Source organism: Cololabis saira, chromosome 1 (assembly GCF_033807715.1).
Source record: "Cololabis saira isolate AMF1-May2022 chromosome 1, fColSai1.1, whole genome shotgun sequence".
In the NCBI taxonomy this organism is placed as follows: domain Eukaryota; kingdom Metazoa; phylum Chordata; class Actinopteri; order Beloniformes; family Belonidae; genus Cololabis; species Cololabis saira.
The window spans coordinates 25,912,855-25,939,643 of record NC_084587.1 but is presented as its reverse complement, the minus strand read 5'-3'; the positions used below and the strand labels follow the sequence as shown (position 1 = coordinate 25,939,643).

The window sequence follows — 26,789 nt, the reverse complement described above, 5'->3', positions numbered from 1 at the left end:
ATGGTACACAAGGTTGAAGGGTTATGTATGAATTAGACTTCTGTCTAATCTCTCTCTGTCTGGATCCACTCAGCATCTGGAGGGCATCTGTCCCTCATGTCCCTTATTTTGAAATCCAAAACTTGACAGCTACGTCTTCCTGTAGTTTCATTAAAAATGTATTTTCCACAACAAACTCAGTTTCCCATGAGCGCCTGGGCGGGGCCCCGCGCATGCGCGGTGACGCAGGCAGAGCAGGCTGAAGCAGTCGTTCAGAGGCCATATTGGAATCTATGAAGTCGGCTTGCACTTTGATGGGACTGAGTGTCTGTCGTTTTGGGGGAGTTTCTAAATCGTTAGTCTGGATTCACACCCTAGTGATTGCACCGGGCCTTCACACTCGAGACTCTGCCAAATCCGGACGGCAAGTTGTCTCGTCTCTTGAGTGGCAGCAACAGAAAAGAGAAAATGAGTCCGACCGATGCTAAGCGGGGGGCTAAGCGCAGGAAGAACAAGCGGGGCGGTGGCAGCAGCTGCAGCGCTGCCTGCAGCAGCAGCGGCGCCAAGGCCGGGCTCGCCCCGGCGCTGGGCTGCCCGGGGACCCCCGCACCTGCGTCCGTCGTCAACTTCTTAACATCTGGCAGTGCGGGCAGCGGGAACGTAGGCATGAACGGAGAGGTGAGATAGTGGATGTCAAGGCGGTGCAGACTGGCTGGTGTTATCAACGACACATCTGATCCGGGCCCAGCACTGATGCGGGGAGAGCAGCTAGCCCAATAACCACTGCAACGTAGCCGGCAATTAACAAGCCATGATTAGGGATAACAGTGGATTATTATGTATCAATAACCACAGGTGTAATAGATTTAACAGCTGCTGCTGGTGTAAACATAAAGATAACTTTCTCTGGTCAAACACTGTTATTATTACAATCTTTTAGCTCAGGTTAAGAGATTGTAGCTGCATCGACAACAAGCTGGACAGCAGGAAGTGTTATTTCGAGTTTATACATGAGTTTAAATGGGGATTAAATTGGCCAAAAAAACGAGATTATTCGGTAGAAGAACAGTTGCTGTTCCTCACACTTTGGTGCTAATGCTAACTGTACTAACAACTCCACAATGCTTCTATATCCCTTTTTTGACCGTATTTGACACTTTTTATTTGGTTTTCTTCCACAGAGGAACATTTTAACTACCTGACTTTCTCCAGTTATTCCCATAAAACCTACCCAGCCAGTGTACCTTAAACACTAGAACCTAGGCAGTGTTTGTGTATCGTGGTTATGTTTAATAGACTGGATCATAGATGACTTACAGGCTCACTATCTGTTCAAAAGCAAATTGTTTTCAATAAATTTCGGGGTTAAACACTATTATGTAGGTCATTTTTTATATACTTGTTCTCTTTGGTCGCTTAGAAAATGTGTGTGTGTTTGACAGAGAAACACATTGTAGTACTCATCGTACCAGTACCGATTAGGTTATATTCGTCTTCTTACAAGCTTCACAATGTCATCATTTGTCTATAGTTTTGTCCACTCTTATTATTTTATGTGGAATTTAATTCTTGGTTATAAATGCTGCATATAATGGTCACAGAACAGTCAATACAGCAAGTCATACTGTCCTTGTGACATAGATAGATGGATGAGTAACCCCTTGTCTGCACACCTGGATACTCCAGATAGATTTTTCAGGGGTTAATGGTAACCATGCTTTCCTTTAATTTTTGCATGCTGAGTTTTAATTGTTGTGACATTATGTTGACACACTATCCTTGTGTTGTAGTTTAAATCTGTCCTCCCAGCCTGGACAAACTTGACTGTATTGCATAGACACAGAGTCAGCAATCCACTTTTGGTCATAGCAAAACTATCAATGGGAAGAAGTTATTCAGTCTAACAGACTTTAAAGTATTTCAATATTCACTGTTTATAACTGAGAAGACAGAAAAATAAAATAAAATTTCAATATGAAGTTAACACTGAACTGTTTGTTTATCTCAGGTGAAAGTGAACAACAGTGTTACTCCGCAGTTTACGGAAGGGCCAGTGAATGCTGACTTCTCTGGTGTTCTTCAGGTAAATTTGTAAGATACAAATCTTTGGAAATTACGACCACATGTAGTTCTTAGTTACTCTCTGTTCAAACTGCAATGCCTACTGCTCTTCACTGCTGCACACACTGATCAGAATATTGCCCATTCAGCACTTGGTGAATGCATTCACACCTGGCATTAAAATGTGCACCCACCTCTTGATTCACTGGATCTGACCTTCCCGTTCTGTCTAACAGCCAAATGCATTTTTTTTTTTTTTACTTTCCAAACTGTATTCAACAAAGCATATGTACAACACAAATCAAGGTGTATACCATACAAAGAAAGGTCTGCCACAAACTTGTATAGGAAATCAAATGGCAAAAGCCATATTGTGAGCATTTGCACGAAAACGCAAAGGAGTCATCACCTAACCAGATTATGTTAATTTATCGGACAGTCCCTGACTCAGTCCCAGGATGCTTTCATGTTAACCTTAAAATGCGTCCTTAGTGAGTGGATTTGTAACCGTATCTGTTTGTGTCTTGCATTACTGTTTGCCATGTGGGACTGGACTTCCTCAGACACATTTTAATGCAAGTTCTGAGCAGGGTCTGTTGTAAACGTTGGAGCTGAGCTTGGAGCACTACTAGTCATGATGTAGAGTGTCAGCTTGGTAGAGTTTTCAAAACGTCATGTTATTGTTGGTAACTGGGAAGTCTCTGATTTGTATGTTGTCGGTTTTTTTTCCAGCAACAGATGTGTATCTGCCTGTGCTGAAAAGCAAACACTAGCCGTACTCCTAGTGATGTATCGTTCATGAATGAACTGATCTGTACAACCAAATCTTTCAAAGGAATAAGAACAATTCTTTCACCAACACTACCGTAATCAAGTCTCTTTCCTTTCATTCTTTGCAAAGTTGGGACAGAGCTGCTTTTTTCAGCCAATTTTGTAGACACTCACTGGGTCTCTTGGTGAAAATGGTGTTGTTTGAATTGCATTCAATCTGTGATCAACTCATTGCAGAGGATATTACTGGGTACTCGAGGAAGATTCATATAATTTGCTTTTCAAAAATAAATGGGAATTTAATTCAATTCCATTTTATTTATATTACAATACAAGTTGTCTCTAGGTGCTTTCCAGAGACCCAGAACACGACCCCCGAGCATTTATTACATAAACAATGGATGGTAAAAACTCCCCTAGTGGGGAAAAAAAAAGTATGATTTTTATTTCTTTGGTGAAGAGAGAGGAACATTTTTAACTGGAAATACATGATGTAAACTACCTGCAGCACATAAATCTCACAATGAGCACATTATGGATTCAGCAGTAAGGGATTAAGTTAGTTAAACCATAGTTGGTGAAAGAGATGTTGGTGAACCAACTAACCAAAAAAAAAAAAAAAATTTGACATTCCGGTCTGATTTTAATTTTTTTTTTTTAATTTTATTTAAAAAAAAAAAAATGTTTAAGCTTGATTGGTGACTGACCAGAAGGTCACCCTCACTTTTTCATCGATTTATAATCCGGCCCATTTTGCGCATGAACCATATTATGTATGCAGCACATTAAACGTGAAAGCATCGCTTATACTGTACATGTAGCAGGAGCAACGTGGTAACATGGACATTTTTTCTGACCATAGACGTAAATATTGTTGGACAGATGATCCACAACGTCACACCATTGGTTTTCTAAAGGGCAGTTTTCCCCTCTCTCTGTTTCTTATTGAAAGTGCAATGTAGTAATGGAGACCAAAACCGTTTTTTGAATCAGTATTTAAATACTGCACATTTTAGTATGGAATTCAGTAGAGGTGAATTTATATAAAGCAAAAAGACTTTATAAATTCACTTGATGTGGTACAAAATTACTATATACAGTAGTCAACATTTGAAGTGGATTAAAAACACACTTGCATGTATTAAAAGAATTTTCTTTAGAAAACTTTGTTTAAATATTTTGATCCACTGTATCGCTAAAACCACACAGCTGGATTTGCTTCACAGAAAGTTCAGCGACACTGAAGAGAAGCTACAGTTCACTCAGGGCAGAGTTATTGATCGCAAGCAAGTTATAAGGTCAAAGTTTATAGCCTAATATTTCTATAATAATAATAATAATAATAATAAAAAGGAAATGCATAGCAGCAAATAACAACATAACTGCTATTTATATTATGAATTTTACAATAACAAATAAAGAAAATATAATAAATCCTAAAAAATAAAAACCCTGATATAAAGTTAAAATTTTTTTAGAGCTTTGAGTATTAAACAAAATTGGATAATTAAAGTTCTTTAAAAATATTTGAAACCGGCAAAATAAGTATCGGCAGGTCACAATCAGAAAATCGGTAATCGGAATGCAGGTGTGCATCTCTAAAACTGACAAAATTAATGGTGGACATTAGAAAGGACTGCAACCGACTAAGGACTGAGTTAAGTTGGTGAACGTGTGACTGAAAATCATGAACATATCCATGAATTTCAGACATGCTACTTTTTACAGTTTAAAACCAGTTTTAACAAGGATTATCTTGAACTTTTCTATTATATTTTACAATGTTACATTAGAGACAAATACACAGGTGTATGTGTGTATATGTGTATGTATATATATATGTATGTGTGTGTGTGTGTGTGTATATATATATATATATATATATATATATATATATATATATATATATACACACATACACACACACACACACATATATGTGTGTGTATATAATGTAAATAATAATACATAGTGCACATAATAAAATTTTATAATCTATTCTATATAAATATTGTCTTTCAAAACCAGTTATTTATTAAAGAATACGTAAAACTCCTATTGCTTGGTATAGAGTAGGGCTGAAACGATTCCTCGAGTAATTCGATTACAAAAAATGATCGAGGAATTTTCTCTGCCTCGAGGAATCGTTTAATTTCTCAAGCTCAAAGCAGGGTATTTCGCCCGGAGGCGCATATATATATATATATATATATATATATATATATATATATATATATATATATAAATGCTCAGGCAGTCTGCAATGGCCCGGATGGGAGAAACGTGTAGCTCAGTGCTTAACTTTTATTTTCAATCCACGCTATATTCTTCTAGTCTGTTCTCCGATATGTTCCCCCTCTAACCCGGTACATACATAGGTTCCTCTAAACACCTGTTCCCGCTACAGTTTTAACTAAAAGAAAAGGCAGAAAATGTCAGAAAAATAAAAACGTAATAAAGCTAACTGGGTAGTTTTCAATTTTAGCTCTGTAGTCATTCATGGATAAAACATCAAGCAGCACTGGTTCCTAAGCAGGTCTCAGAATTGTATTTTGAACACTGCCAAAACTCAATCTTATACTTTAACTTAAAACTTAACTAGAACTTAAAATGTGTTTGACACAAATGAAAGTTCAATTGAAACACGTGGGGAAAACACCTAACCTTTTAAGTTATTTGTGTTATCAGGTGTAATGGCATTTTTAGGTTAGAAATAAGAACATTTCTTGGTAAGATACTTAGTTTTTTGAGTGAAGGCAGTGAATTTGGTCAACTGGTGTAAGTTCAGGGTTTTTAAATGCACAGCCATGAACCTACTGTATTATATAATTTAGTCTTAGTGATGTAAATTAACATCTAACATCTTATGTATATTTATAATTGCTCTTTAACTAAACAAAAATATGTTTTATCCGATTAATCGATAGAATTTTCAGTGGAATACTCGATTACTAAAATATTCGATAGCTGCAGCCCTAGTATAGAGGTGCAAGTTTGTCTTTAAAAAGTTTAATTGATGGAAAATTTCTATAAAAGGACAGTCAGGTTTCTGCATAGAGTCGACTATAAAAAGTTCAAAAACTGTTTTTTCTTTCTTTTTTTCAAGCCAATCATACCAACTACTGAGAAAGAAATGGTTAAAAAAAAAAAAAAAACAGCAAGGAAAATTATTATGTGGAAACACGAGACCTTGAGGTCCAAGGAATAGCAAAGATGAATCCAAGCTTGTGAAAGCGTTCCATTTCCACAGTGGCCAAGCAATAGTGCTGGGCCTGAATACTCGGATATCCGGATATATGCTTATTAAACACACATCTTGTTTCTCACTTTGGGTATCCCAATTTTTTTTTTTCCCATTTACTTTTGCAAACAGCCATCTGCACTGAGCACCCTTACTCGCTGGTGGTTGCGAACGTCACCTACAATGCTACAATTGCTTCAGTTCATTCCTGCTGTTGAACCTGATTTAGGCTTCTATACGTACGGCGTAGCTTATGGTCTGCGATTCCCCGCTATTACATAGATATGCTGTCAATTGGTTGTCGAAGCATAAAACAAGTTTGAAGGGGATGACAACATGCCCAAGATCTCAGCTGTGAGACAGGCTGAGTGATGACAAGCTGCTGTAGAAACTCCTATTTGGCCCCACCTAGTTATTCATAGGAGCTAAAGACTTGTTTTTCACTGCGGTGCATGTGATTTTTTTGATTTTTTTTTTTTCCCATCTTGTGTGCTCCTTTTGCGCAGTCTTAAGTCGATCTGGCATGCATTAATAACTTATATGATGTCTCGGTCAGCTTGGTCTCGTGCATGTGCTCCCCTCTCACTGGATGACGTTTGTGAAAGATGAGCCAAATTCATTTGGTCTTGCGTAGTATTTTTTATCTAATTTCTTTTTTTAAGGCGTGTCATATAATGGAGGTCCCTCACCAACCCCCCCATCCAAAAACAAAGCTTTGAATATTTGCTGTAATTTTCAGGCGACGCTCCAGAGCCTATGAAATGATATTCGTGCCAGCCCTACCACATTATTACGTGTTCAGATAGCAGAGTGGTGCTCACAGCCTTTGGTGTAAAAGGGTCATAACTCAAGACACTTTCTGTATTATGTTCTGAAAAAAAACAATTCATATGATTAGCTTTATATGGCAAAACCATTTGTTTAGAATTAGTGAAGTTGCAGATGGTTTTATCTAAAAAGGCTTACAAGAGTGGAGCAACATTTAAACTTGAGTTCAATGGGTAACTGCTTTAAGTGCTACATATATTTAAAAGACAGAGCACACAAGTTCATTTTTTGTATGCAATTGTGGAAATCATTCATTGAAAGTGCTGCTAGTTATGTGGTTATTTCCCTCCACGGTTCACTTACTGACAGATCTCTGTATCAGAGAGAGGTTCTAGCTCTTAATGTTTTATTTGCTGTTGAGGCCTTTGGTTGTACCTGTTGTGCAGTGAGTCAGGTGTGATTTAGAGGGCGAGCTGAGTTGATATTTGGCAGAAACTGTCCAACTGTCAAATCTAGGAGCCATACATTTCCTTAAATATTAATACCTTGCAAATAATCCCTATAGAAAGCAGAAACCTAGTTTGATGTTCACGTATTCCTAGGGCTGGGCGATATAGACCAAAAGTCATATCTCGATATTTTCTAGCTAAATGGCGATACTCGATATATATCTCCGATATTTTTTCTGTGCCTTAATTGGGGTTTCCCCCAAAGCATTATAGCATAGCATCTCTGTTAGCTTCTTTTTTTTTTTTTTTTTTTTCCCAGTTTTTCAGTTATAATACAACGCCTCGTGCCAAATGTCACACAGGTACCTTTATTAACAGAGGTCTGCACAATATCAAAATGTATAAAACAAATGAAATAAAAATAAACTGCCTGCATATATAGAATAAAAATGCTTCTTGAAGAAAATAAAACAAATATCCCTTTCCTGCATAACAATTAAATTAAAATACACTGTGCAATTAATACAATGTAGACAGTAACAGGCAGACTTTTCCACTGAGGTTGACAGTTGTGCAAATAACAAAACATTTGTGCAAATCTCAAATAAAACATTCAAGTCAATTTGTCACAAAATAAGCTATATCAAAATCATTAAAAAAAAAATGTACATTTTTTTTTTTTTTTTTTTTTAAATTGATATAAACGATATTGTCTGGTACCATATCGTGTTTGAAAATATATCGATATATATTAAAATCTCGATATATCGCCCAGCCCTACGTATTCCCTTAAAAACTGATATGAACCATCATATTTAAAAGTACTTTCTACTAACATGTAATCTGTGGTGTTGCTTTGTGAGAAGAAATCCTAGCAGTAGCTTGTATATAAATTCTAGGATGGATTTTTCTAACTAGTTGAATATAAATATATTTTTCTCTGCTTAATCCTGTGTTCCCATCACAGACTCCGTTTACGTTTGGCCTGAACCAGCGGGCGCCCTACACAGCCGGGGATAGCTGCCTCTTGTGCAGATGTGAGCGTAAAGACAGCGTTGTGCCTTCAGAGGCAGACATCTCTGGCCAGAACGGTACAGCACAGCTCGCCAACACACCCAGTGCCCTCCAGCTGCCTCTGTGGGTATGCTCCGACTGCAGGCGGACTGTAGAGAAGGAGGACAGGCGTACTACTCTGGAACAGTCGTTAGGGGTAAGTGAGATGGGTATGGAATGAAGACATTTGTGACAACCAAACGTTTGTTGCTTCAAAGGACTACATCTGTATGATCCCGCTGTGCATGCTATTAAGCATTGGACTCAACATAATTGCCATGTATCTGCAGTATAACCCATAACGCTGGTGTGGTGTTAGTCTTTCAGTGGGAGATGCAGCTCTTGTGTTCCCTTGGCACCTCTTGTTCTCAAACAGAACAGCCAAAACAGATGCAGCCATCATGAGCAGCAGCTGTTGCTGAGAAGCGACCACAATGATGGACATACCGGAAATTATTATTCTACCATTCTGCTTTGGTTCAGCCAAGAGGATAACATCTCCTAGCCCAAATGTTCAGTTGCTGTCCGCTGTCCGCTGGAACAGGTTATTTCACTAGTTTGCAGCATGTTTCCTCAGGTGTTTTTGTCAAATGAGGTATAAGATATAAAAATCCGACAACGTTATGTATACTAATGTAACCTGACACTATTTCCCCTGTAAAAGCATGCCAGTGTGGGTTTCTCCTCATTAATTGCCCCGGCTCGCCCTTCATTTCCTCTGTATTTGTCAGCAACAAGGTGAGCTGTAGACTCAACTTCTCCTACTTGTTCCCAACTTAGTGACTTTGAGTGAGAAGCATTTTCTAGTAGGATGAAATGATACCAGAGAGCTGGGAGTTCCCAACGATTATCTCGGACTTAGGGCTGGGCGATTTTGGACAAAAATAAAATCCCGATTTTTTTTTTTCTCTGAAAACCCGATTTTCGATTTCGATTTTTTTGGTAAAACTACAAAAGACAATGGAATAAATTGTTTCAAATATTTTATCTTTATTTTTAAAGAAAAATAGCAAACAAATTTCCCTATTGGGAATGAAATGCATTGAAAGATACTGTAAATCCTCCTTGAGTTTAGTAAAGTGACAACATTTACAATTTTCTTGACCAAACAAAGATGACTAGACGAGCTCTGTCCGTAATGAAGCAAAAAAGGAAAATCGATTTTCCGATTCTCCTTTTTTTAACATCGTCTTGATTAATAAATCTATTAAACACATCTATTAAAATCGATTAATCGCACAGCCCTACTCGGACTGTATCAGGAGGTCCCAGATAATTCTTAGCTCAGAATCCAAGATGGCTGTACCCTGTGTAAACAGCTTTTAAGAACTGCTTTAATGTATTTAGTTAATACCACTGTTTATTTCCATGTCATTACAGAAGGCGTACATGGTCGTCGGGCTAATTCTCTATTTGTAGACATTTTTATATTTTTCGTGTGAGAAAAATACCATAAATGCGGAATAATTTACCATTTATGCTAACAAAAGTAGCTAGCTACGTTGAAACTGCTAACATCTCAATCACCTACCAGACACAAACAAAAGTCCTACATGAAAAAGGAGAAAGCAGCAAAAGAAGAAACACTTAAACAACAGTTCTTGTGTGGCACTACAGTGCAATTTACAGTAACCCAGCATCTGATTTAGCCTCCGAACCATCTGAAACCTGATATTCTGCTGTGAACCCCCGGCTGCAGTAACTAAGCAGTGGACGTGTTCCCCTCGGTTTTCAGAGCAACATGGCGGGGCACTATATGTGGAAAAGGTGTATATTATTATTTTTATTTGTGTATTTTAGAGTATATATGGAAAAGAGACTTCAAAACTGCTCTTCAGAAAACCGCGGGGGTCACGTGATCTGTGCTTCAGTGTGCTTTCATTATAGTCTATTCCCACTGCATCGCCTCTTGTTTCTCCAAACTACAGGTTGAGGGTCATATTTTGTGAAAAGTGCGTGCGTTAATCTTGCATTGAAAGGCTGTCCTTGATAAAACAGTTTTTGGAATGCTGTATTTCTCCTAGTCTTTTTTCGCCCATAAAAATATAAAAAATAAAGCAAAACAAAACTTTTGCCACATAGACAAAAAGTAACATATTGATCACAATGTCTCTGTAGTATTCATAAAGCAGCATAATGGAACTTTGACATTTTTTATCTTGCACGGTCACCCTGTAGGTGTGGAGGTTATGTCATTTTTACAACACTCCCAGATTTAATCTTGTTTTGTCCCTTACTTGTTGTCACTCCGTTTCTTTTCTTATCCATCGTTACTCGGGTGTCGTTGTTGCCACTGCCATGATGCCCAGTGTAGTTACTTGGGGTAGTTTCATCAGTGCTTATGTGTGACCTGTTACCGTAAAGCGATGCACGATTGTTGTAAGAAACGACGAGCACGGAGCTCCAAAGCTACTATGGCTGGACTTTGGCCAATAGCAGGCACAGCAGACTGCAGGAAATAGACGGCACTTCCTTCAAGGAATCAAATACTCCTTTTTGCTTCTTTAAGCAGTTACTGTACTTCCATTTGAAAGCAATATTGTCTTGAACATTAGAGCAAAGGCATGTCTCTTCCAATGATGATATGCTGCAAAATGTTGTTGGACTTGGAGAAACATGCTGATGTACAATGGGAAACTGAGCCCTCCATAACCTCGCTCCCTCATACCTCTCCGCCCTCCTGTACATCAATATCCCCACCCGGTCTCTCAGATCTGCCTCCTCCACCAGCCGGCCTGAGCCCTCAGAACGTCTGTCCACCTTGGGGTCTAGAGCAGGGGTGTCAAACTCATTTTGCTTGGCGGGCCGGATTTGACCAATTTTTTTCTCGCTGGCCGCACGCTCAAAATAACAAAAACGGTGCGGAAAATCTTTTCTCTAATTCTTTTCTTTTTACTATTGTTATCTAATCCAATATCAGTTTAGTTAATTTTAAAGGAAATATGCACTTTGTTTACACTCTAATTATGTAAAATATATTTCTTCAGGATCTTTTCTTGAAATTTCTCATTTCTTTTCAAATTATGTAAGATACTTTTAATATCATTTTACAAAGATAAACAGAAACAAGTACTTTTTTTTTATATTTCGCTTTCTTATAGGAAATTTAATTAAAAGCAAAATCTTTCTTATTACATCAGAGAGTGTTTCTTTGTGATTTAGAGATTTTTCCAGTACAATTAAGTGTATTTATTTTTAAAAATTGGCACGGATATTTACGCCAGTGTGCCGAAAAAGTCAGCACTTCTTTTTTAACTGTTTTACTTTGTCACTATCCTTGTATTCAAAACTGAAATTCTCTGAATAAATATCTTCTATCATCTTTTTTAGCAGTGATATTTTTCCTGCGAAAATATATAATAGTTAATAAAAAGAAACGACTGTCTACAAAGAAATAAAATCGGCAAATGCATTCTAGAAAACTAAAAAAATGTCAAACTGCTCTCTTTGTGGAATAGCGATGGATTTGTAGAAGAAATATATTATCGGATAAGCTGCGATTCATGGCAATTATTTATGCCTTCCTTTTTAGTAAATTAACATTTCGTTCTTTTGCGTTGGAAACTTCTCGCGGGCCGCAGGAAAACCTCTCTCGGGCCATATGCGGCCCGCGGGCCGCACATTTGACACTCCTGGTCTAGAGCATTCAGCCGCTCCCTTCCCCCCAGACATCAGGAATATTGAAAGTTTTTAAGTGGGATCTCAAAACCTACTTGTTCAACAGGCATTTGAATCATAATGTCTTTCTTTTATGTTCTGCAGCAAACTCTGCTGCTTTCTGTTGTTTTAATCGCATTTTCTATCTTTTGATTGTTGTACGGTGACATTGAATGCCATGAAAGGCGCCATACAAATAAAATGTATTATTTTTAGGGTTTTGTTTATATTTGAAACTCCACAAGATTTAACAAAAGCTTTCAAAATGTTGCAAAAAGGTTCTTTGTTTAATGTCTTTTTTTTTTTTGTACATTGCCTACAGAGTCAGGACTTTCTTTTGCACATGCCTGTGGGTAATGGAAACTTGGGACAGGAGGCAGCCACAGCAGACAGACTGACCACTGCTGCACCTACACTACCCATGCTCCCTGCCCCAGACCTCAACGCGCCAATGCCTTCTGATACAGTTTGCAGCTGTGAAGCCTGCAATGAGAGACGGTCAGTTCCCATTGATTAGACTTAAGGACATTTGTATGCAGTGAGGGGAGATTAATAATGTGTGTGTTTTAATGGAAATTTTTCGGGGTTTGTGGAAATGCAGGGAGATCTCTGCTGAGTCAGAGAGGGAGACGCAGCAGCTGCAGAACCACTGGTCGGAGGTTCGCTATTTGGTGCGTTGCATCTACCGTCAGACAGGAACACCACTTGCAGATGACCATGACCAGCCTCTAGAGAGGGACAAAGAGGGCATGAAAGAGCTAGTTGACAGGTATTGACATATTTATCTATTTTTTTCTTGTTGCGTATGCGTTTTTGTCCACTAGATGTCCCTTTTGAGTTGTATAGGCCTCTGTTACTATAGGAAATCTGTTGTAATGATCTGAAATGAATGTCCAAAAAAAAGAAAATTCCACTGCATCTTTTTTTTTTTTTTCTAGTACATTTGGTTAAAATATGTATTTGAATGGATAGTTACAGCTTAATATGCATTCCTTTTTGAAACAATATAATATATCATGATAGGACTCACTGAAGGAGCATAAAGCAGTGGACAAATGGAGATTAAATTAAATGTTTATTTTCACATTTAGACTCTGCATAAAAGATCCCTATCAGCTCTACCAACGGCTAGAGCAGCAGGCTCGAGAATACGTCTTGGAAGTGAAGGTGCGGCTACTAAAGCATCTTTCTGCCTGCGCCAAGTGTACACTTCCATCCGGGACTGTTGCTGTAGCCCAGGGTCCTCCTCAGGCCCACCAGTTCATTTCCCTGCTGCTAGAGGAGTACAATGCTCTCTGTCAAGCTGCACGCACCATCAGCAGCTTCCTTCTCACCCTGGTTAGTTCACCTTTTGTGTTTTCAAAGACGACGTATTGGCTAACTCATAGATGAGAAAAGATATCCATCCACATACAGAAATTTAATTGACATATCCATTAGTTTAGTCATGTTGTTGTATTGGTTGTAATTAAAGCATTTCACCCTGCCTGTGTTGATGCTGTTTAGGAGAATGAGCACCTCCAGAAATTTCAGGTGACGTGGGAGCTGCACAACAAGCACCTTTTTGAGAATCTTGTTTTCTCTGAACCAATTTTACACAGCAGTTTACCGGCGCTTATTGCACAGCTGAAGTAAGACATTTTCTCTCTTTAAAAATACAAACTATGATTTTGAATAGTAGATTAATTACATAATTTGGGTTTTTTTTTGTATTAAAGTTCCAGATGATGATGATGATGATGATGATGATGATGATAATAATAATAATAGGTTTTATATAGTGCTTTTCTAGGTACCCAAAGACCCAAAGATTATGTTGCCATTCACTGCACGTTACATTACGTCTTCTTCTGCTACTCAAGTGATCGCAATAGGCTAATTTCCAACTCCCTGTTTTATTTCATTTAATTTTATTTTATTTTATAGACATGGTACAGCCTCTCATGACTCATACAATGAAGATATGTACCGGACGTTGCTGGAGAGCTACCACCAGCTGCAACAGGAGATGGCTTCTGTGGCTGGTGATTGGCAGGAGTGTGAGAAGAGGATTGATGACTACGTAGATCAACAGGTATACACACTCAGCATGGAAGAATGAACAAAACCAGAGTTTCTTTGTATGCAGGTGGTGTTGGTAAATGGGATATTTTCATGTTATTTTCACGTTTGTTTTGCAGTTGCTGTTTAAGGTGGAGGGTCAGAATCTCAACAACCAAAGAACAGAGCCACACAAGTCCTTAATCAGCAAAAATGTATGAGTTTACGGTTCTGTGTGGACGGCTTTACTTATTGAAGTTTTTAACTTAAATACTTTTCTAAGTTTTTGTTACTTTATTTATTTGTCTGCTCCTTTGCAGACTTTAAAGACAAAGCAGCGAATGCTGAAGGAGGACTGGGAGTTCTTTAAGCAGAGAAGGTTTATAGAGGAACAAGTAGGTTACAACACAAGTGAGCGTATTTAAATTGGCATTTGGGTTCTTCAGAGCTTTTTAACGTTTTTTTTTTGCCCCCTCAGTTACCCAACAGTAAGAAGTCCACTACTGAAGATAACAACTTCACAGACACTATGAGAATGCTCTCATCTCGACTTAATATCCCAGACTGTCCAAACTGTAATTATAGAAGAAGGTAAGTTCCCAGCCTTTACTAGTGTATCACTGGTGGGCTTGGTGTCTTTAATGCAGTAAAATCCAGATATGGAAGAGACGTATATCGTTTGTGTGTTAAATAAAACTTCACCCCCAACTCTTCATAGTCATTGAGTAAGTTGACATACACAGTAATATTCTTACTATTGATTTTATAATTAATAAAGTGATATTGCGACCAGGATCTGTACACGCACCACATGTAGGGTATAACATCAATATTATCGATATTCCTGTTTGCATGTTAAAAAACACTGACTTCATGACACATGCCCCCATTACATTACTTAGTCCTGTTTGTGTTTAACCCTTATTGTACCAGTTTCTCTCAAAGTACAAACATTGTCTGGGCTCCCCCTTATACTTCAGAGCTTTTATTTTTCTCACATTTCTTCTCTTTCTCCAGGGCACACATCAGAAAACTATGTTGTGGTGCATAATCCTGTAAAACTCGGGTTTATCATAAAAGTATGATTACGTTGTACACAAGTCTACATAATGCCACATAAATCTTAAAACTCCTTGTGGCTTAATTTAATTATTGCTTACTCTGAATATGACCTCATTTGGATTTAGGTGAACAAAAGCTGTTGTTTACATAACCTCGTCTTTTTCAGAGTAAGGGCTTAATCACATTTATATCAACATATTGCTATAAATGTCAATATACTCATTTAGAACATGTTGAGTTTCCACATAGCTGGATCCACTGGTAGCAGTTCTTCATTTTTTGAAACATCATGAAAACAAACCCCTGACCTAGAAAGGAATGATGGAAAACAACTATATTATTTTCAATGCAATTTTCCTCCAATAAAAAAACTGGGTTTCAGTTATAATACCTTTTTAAGCATTGATAATCACTATTAAAGGTTGGCACAGGGATTAAGATAATTATTTGAATTCAGAAATGATTTGTTTGTTGTAACAGCTTGTCATGTTTGTCGATTGAAGGCCCGTTTACTACTTTCTGTGTCAAACGGTGGCATCTTTTTCTTTTTCGTCATTGCAGAAGTTGCCAGTTAAGTGTACTTGAGGAAAACAGTTTAGTTTTTACAGTATTTGACCTTTTCTTGTGACATACCGAGAGCGTCGTGAGGATAATAAGAGATTACTGTCTTGATTATTGTAATATCAGTTTGTCAGTTTCAACTGCGTCCTCCAACAGGTGTACTTGCGACGACTGCAGTCTCTCCCACATCCTCACATGTGGAATCATGGACTCGCCCATCGCTGAGGACCTGCACATTAAACTGCCCTTAAAAGGGGAGCCACCAAGGGACTACATGGCAGAGGTGCACCCTCCCAGCCTCTCTTCCGGCAGTTCGGCATCGGGCTCTAATTCCAGCTCTCCCATCACCATTCAGCAGCATCCGAGGCTCATTCTACCTGAAGGCGATGCCAGCACTTTGTAAGTCTTTTCAAACACCTATTACTGTCTGTTAGGGGTGTAACAATATATCGTGCCGTGAAATTTCGCGATACAAAAACGTCACGATACGTGTCGTGGAGGTGACAAAGTGTATCGCGATATTGGGTTATTAATATTAATCTATTGTGTTTACTAGTAACTCGCATCCGACCGCGCCTCGACCCGCGGACCAAAATCTTACTCCGCTCAGAAGAAACTAGTCCCGTTTTGAGCTCTGAACTTTTACTTATGTAAGGCTGGTGTAGAGTTAAGCCTTACCTTATTAAATTAAACCTTTTTCTGGTCGTGAGTAGGATAAACACGCTGGCAACTTCTGCTGAGTTCGAGTCTACTTTAATGTCCGCTCAACAGCATAGGATTTTAGAACATAAACAGAGCACCTAGTGCTGTATCACTCCGCCCAATCTAAAACATATTAACAACTACAGATAAACTGACTAGTGTCATTATAGTCCCTGATTTCAGGGACTATATCAGAATATAAAGAATATATTTATAAAATAATGAACCCTGAATTACCAAAATAACCTTCTTAACAAAAATAAATCTCCTCTTACACTTTTCTTTTTTATGATGTAAAATTGTATGTATTTATTTACTTTTATTTATTTATTTAAATTTAGTTGTTAAATTTCTGGAAAAGAAAAAAGTCAAATCATACATGAGAGAAACTATTCAGTTTGTGGCAAAATATTTTTACTTGTATGAAACTGAAGATGCATAATGCAAACCTGACATTTACTTTTAGTTCAGTTTGTGGAAAATGGTTGGCCTGGCTTTCTCTTTAAAACTTAAACAGTTATAAAGCATTACAAACTGTAACAATAGGGCAAACACACAGCATTGTTTTGTATTTTGTGTCTTTCAAATAAAAGACAATTGTTTCCAGTCATATGTTCCTCATTCAAGGTTGTTAAAAAAATACTGATTAGTGTAGTATTAGTGTATCGTTACACCCCTACTGTCTGTAAACATCATTAAATAGATAATTATTGATCTTTGTTTGATTTATAATCTGTAAGAATAATCTGTTTTCATTTAAACAAGAGTGATACTTTCAACTTCCCCTGACTAATCATTTCATACTTGTTACAGTATTAGTGATGATGATGAAGTGCCTCCACTGTCCAGTAAGTTCGGAGACATCTACCCTATGAGTAACTACGAGGACAGTGGTGTCGTAACAGCTACTGTGAACGGTCTTCATAATAACATCACCCCGGATGATGAAAACATGGCATTGAAGGCAGGGGTGAGTTATTTAAAACTTCCCAAGATTACTTGTGAATTTCCCTGTTCAGTTTCTGGATGACGAAACCAATATTCATTATGAATGGGTTACTGGTAATTTGGGAAATGCACTTCTCTCCACCTAAATCCTCATTCAGTCTTTTGTTCTACACATATGTGGCCCAGTCCCCTCATATTACCAGCAGCAGCAGTTCCTCAGAGGGTGACGAAGAGGAAACTAATGGTGAGGCTGGCGGGGAGCCCCCACAGCAGCAGGAAGAGCTTTCCTCGGGGAAGACAAATAGTCCTCCTCCCTCTTACAACCACCAACAGGTATTGCAACACTTTGACACAAGTTGTGGTTTTCAGTCTATCACCTTCTTTGTTCACTGTGCTGGCTGAATTGAACCGTTGTCATTTTTAAAGTACCGTATTTTCACGACCATACGGCGCGCAGTCTGTTATGTGTGCCATTACTGTATTTAACACACACGTACGGCGCACCGCCTTACAACAACACACACACAAGCATACAAATGTGCGTATTTAAAAATAGAGCGCAGGCAAAACTGAGTTTGATTGTGCTTTATTTAAGTCTTTATTACAAAGTACTAACATTTTTTAAATCACCAATGAATTATCAAAAATTAAAACAAGCGTCATTAATCAAACCCAACAGCTGCGCTAAATCAAATATGTCACAGGCGCTGAGACCAGGAGAACTGCTGCGCGCTTGGCGACGGGCATGAGCTCTTTGGCCACGCTGAGCAGTTCTCCTGGTCTCAGCGCGCTCGGGCTGTGGATGAAGCCCGACGGGCTGAGTCCTGACAACAGTTCCACTTTCTTCGCTGTCAGTCACTTTCTGTGCCGTGCGGCCCCTCGGAAATGATGCCGGCTTTTGCGAAAGCTTGAACAACAGTGCCAGCAGACACGTTAGCCCACGCATCTACAATCCATCCGCAAACTGTGGCGTAACTGGCCCGGTGCTGCCTTCCACTGTTTGTGAAACTGTGGTCTCCATCGGTCATCCATCGCTCCCACGCCGCTCGCAGCCTTACTTTGAACTAGGGCTGGGTATCTATTCAAATGTCAAGAATCGATTAGATTCTGATTCTTAATATTCAGAATCGATTATCATGATTCGATCCGATTCGATATTGATTTGGCTTAGTGTTATTTAAAATGTTTTTTGAGCTGTTTCCTGAATTATATGACTGTAAAATAACTAGTGAAATAATAATTTCACAATAATTATTGTGAAATAACTAAGAAATAAATAACTCAAACAGGCCTTTCAATATCCATTTAAAGTGCAAAAAAGAAAGAAATTGCAACAGTTCATGCAGTAAACAAATAATTTTAGCTTATCTAATTTATTCTGTCACCACGCACACATATTGCCATGAAGCACCTGGCATTTTTCACATGTGTCATGACAAACTGTGTGTCCGACTACTGGGATTAAAGTTCACCTGGCGAAAATGATGGAAAAAAAATAATAAAAAATCGATCTTTAGACATAAGAATCGATTTTTAGGAATTAATATGAAAATCGATTTAGAATCGGAAAATCGATTTTTTTCAACACAGGCCTACTTTGAACGGCCGGTTCACACCGATGTCAAGCGGTTGCCATAGGCGGCAGTTTCTGTCCGTTCGCGTGGCAGCCAAGCACAACAGTAAATGATGGAGCCCGCCGCCGGGCAGGCCGACCTCCCCGCCCGCGGGGACGCGTCGGCTGCCGCTCGGACGGCGGTTCCTCCCGAACGCACAGTGTTTCTCAAAGCGCTCCTGCGAGGGAGCCGCGGTGAGAGCCCCCGACAACACACATTCGGCGCGCTGCGCTATTGGGCGCGCTGCACATTTTGAAAAAAAATATAAGGTGTTTATATGCGCCTTATGGTCGTGAAAATACGGTATTGTGAATGATATTCACAGCACTATGACACAGATACATGATCTAATCTCATCTATTACACAAAAATCCTCCAAAAGGAGACTCATTTGGTTTGAATATATATTACTACCCTCAGGTAGAACAGGTCGCGCATGCCTGCGAGTGCCACGTGTGCAACCAGGACCCCAGCTCTTCCACCCTGGGCCCTGCCACCTGTCTGCCCCCCAGTCGTCTCCATGCTGTGCCTCCTCCAGCTGTTGGACACCAGTTCTTTACAGACAGCAAGACTGCCCCTGCACACCCTGCCCTCCACTTGTACCCACACATCCACGGCCACCTGCCCTTACACAACTTCTCCCGGCCCCTACTTCACCCTACACTCTACCCGCCCAGCCCTCCTCTCACACACAACAAGGTGAGCTATTTTTTTACTGGATTTATAGAGAGAGCCACTACTTTTCTCCACATTGCTGATTATTGTGCTAATCTGTAGCTACATGAGTCTCGTTAAGGGAAATGTAATTCATTTCCTTATTGCTGGGGTTTTTGTTTATTTTCCAGGAACAAAGCTAAACTTAGGTGTCTAGTTTCATGTACTGTCACTGTAATCCTTTTTTCGGCCACAAGGGGACAAACTAACATCAATCTCTGACGACCCAAAAGCTGCCCGAAAGTGAACTCTGACATCTCAACTCTTTTCATATGATATATCATATCATGATCCCCACTAATGACACATTTTCTGTCTTAAGCCTCTGCCTCCAAACCCTACATCCAACCACACAGCAGCCAAGCAGCCAGCCTTCAGCACATCATTACCAGAGCATGTGTACCCCAACTGCTTTGCTGGTACAGGTGGGCCAGGTGACTGGAATAGCTCGCTTCAGTGCCTCTCGCTTAAATTTGAGAATCTGTGGGATGCTGCAGTAATGAAGAGCTGGAATCCATCAGTGCTGTTGCCTGAATGCCTGCCAGGTAATCACCAGGCCACAGCATGAGCCTCATCCCAAATTAGAGAGGAAAAACGGTTAACTTTACATTTTGTGATAATCCACAGGTGACATGCTTGGACCACCCATCGCCGACGTGCCCCTCCCCCCGACATCTTCTCTTGGCCCACCAGGGGAGCATCCCTCACTACCTACCCCTTTACCTCCTTCCTCCTCGTCATTGTCCTCATCTTTATCATCATCCTCATCATCGTCATCATCGTCGTGCTCCTCTACAGAAGCCAAAGAGCCGAAGAAGACTGGCGTCAAGAAGAAGTGTCTCTATAATTTCCAGGATGCCTTCGTGGAGACCAACCGGGTAGTGATGGCCACTTCTGCAGCCACATCATCTGTGTCCTGCACTGCCACCACTGTCCAGTCAAGTAATAACCCACCCATCCACCTAGCATCTAAGAGACCCAACTCTATAGGTAATATAGGAAGCACAAATAGTAGTGGGCTAATTAGGGTCACACTGGTGATTGAACTCTGTGATTAAGTTGGTCATGGCTGTTGGCTGTTATTTGTGTTTAAACATCCAATCTACAGCCATTTATAATGTTAATTTGTGAAAGTATATTAATTAAAATCCCTTTCTTCAGCAAGATAATCATTCTATGAAAGGTTTTAGTCGTTTTCTCCTAGAACTTTTAACCCAAGTCTGGGAAAAATGCGGAAGAGATACTTGACGTAGTTTTTCTTATTCTTGTTTTAAAGTGACACAATGGCTATTTTTAGGTATTTTTGGTTTGTAGGTGAAGTGGATGTGAAACTTTTAGTTGTCATCTATCTCCTTTGTGTTCCTTTGGGTAAATCAAAGCTGAAACATTTAATTCCCCCACCTTTTTAATAACAAAGTACAACTGAATTGGAAATCCAAGTATAGTTAATAAAAATATTTATTAAACAAAGAGAATAATCGATTCTTAGAAATGCTTTGGTTTTTATTGTTTTAATGCTGGAAAAAAAAAGAATGACTCGTTCTTTGAACCAGGAAAACCATCTTAAAAAGCATCCTCCACTCTGAAGTCTTGCATTGCTTCCAGTAACTGATGAAATAACCTTTTCCTTTTTCAACCAACCCCTTGGTTGTGTCTTTCATCAAGTCTCAACGATTACACCTGATTTTACTTCGACTTACATTCTTTGCTGTAAATATGTCATATTATATGCACTGAATATAACTAGACATCACAGATTCAGCCTGAAGTAAATGTGGTTGACCCTCTTAGTAGCGTATTGATTTGGTAGTAGATTATACTTTTGTGAAACGAAATGTAGGCTGCATTAGATTGTAGTTGTCTAATAATGCAAACATTATGACTACTATTTTGCCACTGTAGTTTTTTTTTTCAAAGTGCTTCTTGTTATTTCACTAATCATTAATTTAATGACGTATTGTTATGGCTTTGAATTGCTCAAAGCAAAGAATAACACACCAGTAAATGCTTAGATCAGTACTTGTACATAGGCTACAGCGTAAGCTTTGTTTACGTTCAGAGCACAGGTATAAATTAAGCATAGCTTTTTTCCATTCTTGAGAAAGTGTCAGTTTTATTTTTCAGACTAAGAAGTCGTCAAGTGTAATTCTCTATATTTTGTGTTTCTTTTCTAGATGATGTTTTTCACAGTTTAGGTAAAGAGGACCACAGACAGTCCAGTTCAGCCACTCCCAGAAACGGCTCCACAGGACTGGCGTCTCTCCCTTCCCTATCTGGCCCAGCCCTCCCCCCAGCACCCACCACGCACCTTCCCACCTTGGGCTCCCAACCCTTTCCAAAGATGCCTGCTCCGGCCGCAGACTTTGTGGATTCCCACCAGGGTCTGTGCCTCCCGCCCGCAGAACCTCCAGCACCGTCAATGAATGGTCCTGTCAGTGCCCCCCCTAGCGTCTGTAGGTGAGTCTGCTAACGGAGATGAGAGAGGAATAGGGACCATTTCTTTGTGATGCAGGGGAAAAATGACACATTTAAAGCAGATATTCATAAAGAGTTGGTCTTTCTCAGTGACCCGGACTGTGAAGGCCATCGCTGTGAAGCAAATGGATCATATGAGCACCAGCCATATGATGGAGAGGAGAGTCAGGACGAGGACAGCTGTTCAGAGCACAGCTCCTCCACCTCCACTTCGACCAACCAGAAAGAAGGAAAGTACTGTGACTGCTGCTACTGCGAATTCTTCGGTCATGGAGGGGTAAGATTCCCTGATTCAATTGCATTCACCTCAAAGACGGTGTCTTTCTTTGGTAGAACGCAAATTATAAATGCACATTTACATTTCTTTTAAGAATCTGACATTCATCTCTGCTTCAATTTGTTTTGTAAATAACATTAAACCCATATTAATATGGACCTTAAAGTGTACTGTTATAAGAGGGGTCTCTTGGCTATTCTGCACTATAGCCACAGTGTGGCTATGGGCTTATTGGATTGTTGCAGAAAGTTCTTCATAGGGCCGTTTTCTGTTTTCTGCACAGCCACCAGCTGCACCCACCAGTCGAAATTATGCAGAGATGCGGGAGAAGCTGCGCTTGCGTCTGACAAAGCGCAAGGAAGAACAGCCGAAGCGCGAGGAGCAGCAGCCAACGATAGAAAGAGATGGCGGTGTTGAGGACCACAGACGGGTGGAGGACCTGTTGCAGTTCATAAATAGTGCGGACAATAAACCTGTTTCCAGTTCTAAAGCAGCGAAACGAGCCAGGCATAAACAAAAGAAGGTAACTTGTTCTTTCAGGCCAATTGAGGATGCATATTGTTAAATGAATCAGGAAATAACCTCTGATTGATATCATTTTCATCTAAACTGCTTCTTAAACCTACCTGAGTACTAAGTGTCTTTGGATTGACGAGAACAGAATGCAGGGCTCTTTTTGTGGGTAATTAGGATATTTATGTGTGTTAGAATTGTCATCATCCTCAAAGTGTATGATTGTTTGTGCTTCAGATGGAGGAGAAGGCGCGCTTGGAGGCAGAAGCCCGTGAGAGGGTGGAACAACAGTTGTTAGAAGAGCAACAGCGGCGGCAACAGGAAGAGGAAGAGGCAGCACTTCAGAAAGAACTTCTACGACTGCAGGAGCTGCAGCAACATCGCGCTTCCAAGAAGAAAAAGAAAGAGAAAGCAAAAGAAAACACAGCTCCCCCTCAAAACAACCCACAACCCCTCAAACAGACAGCTCAGAACGTGCTAGATAATCTTCAGAATGGAAAGTCGCACCTGCTTCAAACCCTCATCCGCCTCCCTGACCAAAAGGAACCCAGATTCGAGCCCCTATCCCAGCCCAACGTGCAGCACAGCCCAAAACGCCCCATTGAAAAGGGGCTTTCTAATGAGACCAACATCCCCAAAACCCCAGTTACTCTCCTCAATGGCATCCCAGCCCTTGAAGTCAGCAGTAGGGTTAAGGCCAAGCAACCCGCAAAGGTGGCGACTTGTGAAGCTGCTGTAAGAAAAGCTCTAGAGTCACCCAGAAGCTCTGATGAGACAGCCAAGTTGGCCAATGGCACAACCCCTACTGCTGCAACAGACACCAAAGCAAAGCGAATCAGGCCTGCTGAGCCGCTAGTTTCTCTCCCACACACTGAACCACACAAGGAGGAGAGAAGTAACAACAGAAGTGCCAGTGGGAAAAGGCAACCGCAACCCCTTTCCCAAATAAAGGAAGACAGGACAAATGCCCCCGTCTCCTCCCCCTCTCCCCCTCCAGCCTCCCAGCCCGAGCAAACCCAGCAGAATGGCAAGCACCCCACCGCAGAGTCTCCACAGCCCAAAGGCAAGACCAAGAAGACCAAGAAGAAGAAGGGGGACAAAATGAACACGTCAATAGGTTGGTATAACCTACATTTATGGTCAACATTTAGTCAGGAAGTTACATTGAGGGGAAGGGGAATGGAAAATATACCCTAAACGCAGCACTTGCTTAACTGGCCAACATTGTTTCCCCTCTGGTCTCTTAGCTATTCTGCGGTTTAGCCACAGTGTGGTTAGGAGTGGTGCACACTATACAGATAGATAAATGGCTAATACCGCTGGTGATATGGAAAATGAATAGGACATGCACGAAACAGATATTTACTTTGCAATAATTCTCAAACTAAATATATTTGAAATATGTTTTTTGGTTTGTTTCATTTTTAGATGATGTATTCTTGCCCAAAGACATCGACCTGGATAGCACTGAAATGGATGAGACGGAGAGGGAGGTGGAATACTTCAAAAGGTATGTACGGTTTAAGTAACAGTCAATCTGGCTAAAGACTGTGGAATATTATGAAAAGTACGTCTCACTAACCACATATGCTCGTAGTGTTGGGTTTAACCACTAGTTGAGCAGTGGGTTAATGTTTTTATTATATGTTTGGGGTCCACTTTGCTTATTTGCATGTTTTAAAAAAAAAAAAATTTAATGACATTTTGTAAAGTTTGGTGGTTAACATTACTGACAAACATTTTTGCACATGTTTGGGGAGGATAAAGGGGTTCAAACCTCAAGAATGCAATGAAAATGTCTGTCTAAAAAAGTGTGACAGGATGTCAGTGTAAAGCGTTAATGTCCGGGTCGTTTTTTCTTTGTTTCAGATTCTGTTTGGACTCGGCCCGGCAGACCCGCCAACGGCTTTCCATCAACTGGTCAAACTTTAGTTTGAAGAAGGCCACATTTGCTGCACATTAAGGGTGTTGGCATCTGATAAGACACACATCAGTACCTTTAACTGTTATACAAACCCACACCCGACCCTCCAGCCCTGTTCCTGTGCCTCCACCCACTTGTTGTCCAGAACTTCTCTCCCACTGTTCCAAATCAGACCCACGCTGGCTTGCTTTGTTCTCGTCCCTGCGTGGTTACGAAACAGATCCATCTCGGACTGATCCACCTGCAGAAATTAGACGAAATGACACGCGCACACACACACAAAAAAGACAAAAAAATCACAAAATGCTACTTTACATCTGATTAATTTTCTTGCGTGCTTGTGTGCTTTTAGTCTGAGTTGACTGAAAAAGCCATGGTCTGAAATTCTTTTCTTGCATTGGCTTACCTGTAGTCAGAAGATGCTTATTGTGTCTGGATGGTTTCCTTCTTAAAAAAAGAAAAAAAAAGAAAAAAAAAAGAGACAACGGAAACTACAAAAAAAGAGAAATATAATGAATTAAAGCTGTATTTGAGATATTGTGGTTTACTATCCCATTGTTCCTAGCACGGCATTTCATCCACATGATTGACAAGGGAATGGGCTTGGTTTAGCTGGTTTCCACTTCCCCCCACCCCCTGCCCCTCCACCCCCACCACCTCCACCACTTCCTCCTCCACACGATTTCATTGAATGGAGGAAGCTGTAATACTTGACTTTTTTTTTTTTTTTTTTTTAAAGTTCTGTTTAACAAACTGTTGAGTAAAAGTATCAGTTAGTTGGGTTTTTTTTTGTTTTCTTTATTTTTGACTTGTAGCCAGCTTGTATCGGAGTACTTTCAGAATGAAATTGAAAAAAAAACAAACAATACTCACACTATCAGTCTGTCATAGTGTAAAATGTATTAACACTGAAGCCGAACTGGCTGCTTTTAACATATTGTTAAGTAATATTAAATCTTGTCTTTCTTTTTTGAAAGATGGAATACAGTAGTATGGCAGGATTATGTGTGTTGTGTCAAATCTTATTTTCTACATGGAGTAAAAAAAAGAAAATTGTCAAAGGTCATAAATGGTTTATACTTTTATATACATTTAAAGAAACAGTTCAGTGTGAACTGTTATGTGAATTGTGCTCAGTTAGTTGAGAGTATTGATCCCTCGTTGTCTACAAGAGGTAGTAAGTTTAATAGAGGGAAACGGGGAGACCACCACGGTGGCTTTTGCTCCCTCACGTGCTCAATAGCTCACAAAACTCATATTGATGTTTTTGTGCCGATAAAGTACAAAAAAATACATATAAAAGGGTTTCAATTGTGCCAGACGTATTGTTTTAACCAATAGGTGGCGTTGCACCTGCTGTTTCACTTCATATTTATGGGGGGGGGGGGGGATCTATATGTTGGTCTTATTATTTTAAGCCCCAAACTTGACAGGTATAGAAATGAGCATATTTCTAAAAAAAAAAAAAAACACCTCAGTGTTTGTCATTATGCAAGGGATTGATGAATTATCTGCCCCGCTTGTGCGATGGCAGGAACTTGCACATTGTGCGCGATGGCTACGTGTAAGGTTGCAGGGTGAATTGTACCTTCATTTGAGTTCCTTCAGGGAAATCTAATTGACAGTCATAATCAATAAAGAGTGGCTTTGTAACTGACTCAAGTAGACCTTGAGGTTTAGTTTCAGTTGCAGAGTACGTCAAAGATTGCAGCCTTGGGGCTAAAGGGCTTTACGCAGCTCTGTTTCATACGTGTTTATTATAACTCTGCAGCACAAACTATGGTAATTAAATTAGAGGGAGTTTATGAAGTCCAGTACACTGCTTTTTGCTGAATAGAGCTGTGAAAGGGCTGTTTAATGTGTAATTACAGTCAGGTTGCATAATTAAGGAGCTGATTTTGAGTTTCCTTTTTCTTTCTTTTAAACTAAACTTCACAACCTTGGACATCTTTCTTGGAGATAAAGGTGAAGACATGAAAAT

At 39.7% G+C, this 26,789-nt stretch overlaps 1 protein-coding gene across 3 annotated transcripts; it reads left to right on the top strand.

Moving 5' to 3' along the window:
• The first annotated feature begins 267 nt into the window (after positions 1 to 267).
• On the top strand, positions 268 to 25,918 carry fam193a (family with sequence similarity 193 member A). Of its 3 annotated transcripts, none has more exons than XM_061719202.1 (23): positions 268 to 657; positions 1,988 to 2,062; positions 8,237 to 8,479; positions 12,302 to 12,477; positions 12,581 to 12,748; positions 13,071 to 13,317; positions 13,486 to 13,610; positions 13,906 to 14,053; positions 14,160 to 14,234; positions 14,340 to 14,414; positions 14,498 to 14,610; positions 15,799 to 16,041; positions 17,158 to 17,314; positions 17,479 to 17,625; positions 19,326 to 19,604; positions 19,942 to 20,164; positions 20,247 to 20,561; positions 21,794 to 22,076; positions 22,185 to 22,371; positions 22,655 to 22,894; positions 23,122 to 24,001; positions 24,313 to 24,394; positions 24,754 to 25,918. In XM_061719202.1, the coding sequence occupies exons 1-23, from the start codon at positions 448 to 450 to the stop codon at positions 24,845 to 24,847; spliced, it is 4,785 nt and encodes a 1,594-aa protein (XP_061575186.1). In that variant the 5' UTR covers positions 268 to 447; the 3' UTR covers positions 24,848 to 25,918. The 3 variants fall into 3 exon arrangements, with proteins under 3 accessions (XP_061575186.1, XP_061575178.1, XP_061575196.1); XM_061719194.1 differs by having other exon boundaries at positions 20,247 to 20,609; XM_061719212.1 differs by lacking the exon at positions 1,988 to 2,062 and having other exon boundaries at positions 20,247 to 20,609.
• The last annotated feature ends 871 nt before the right edge of the window (positions 25,919 to 26,789 follow it).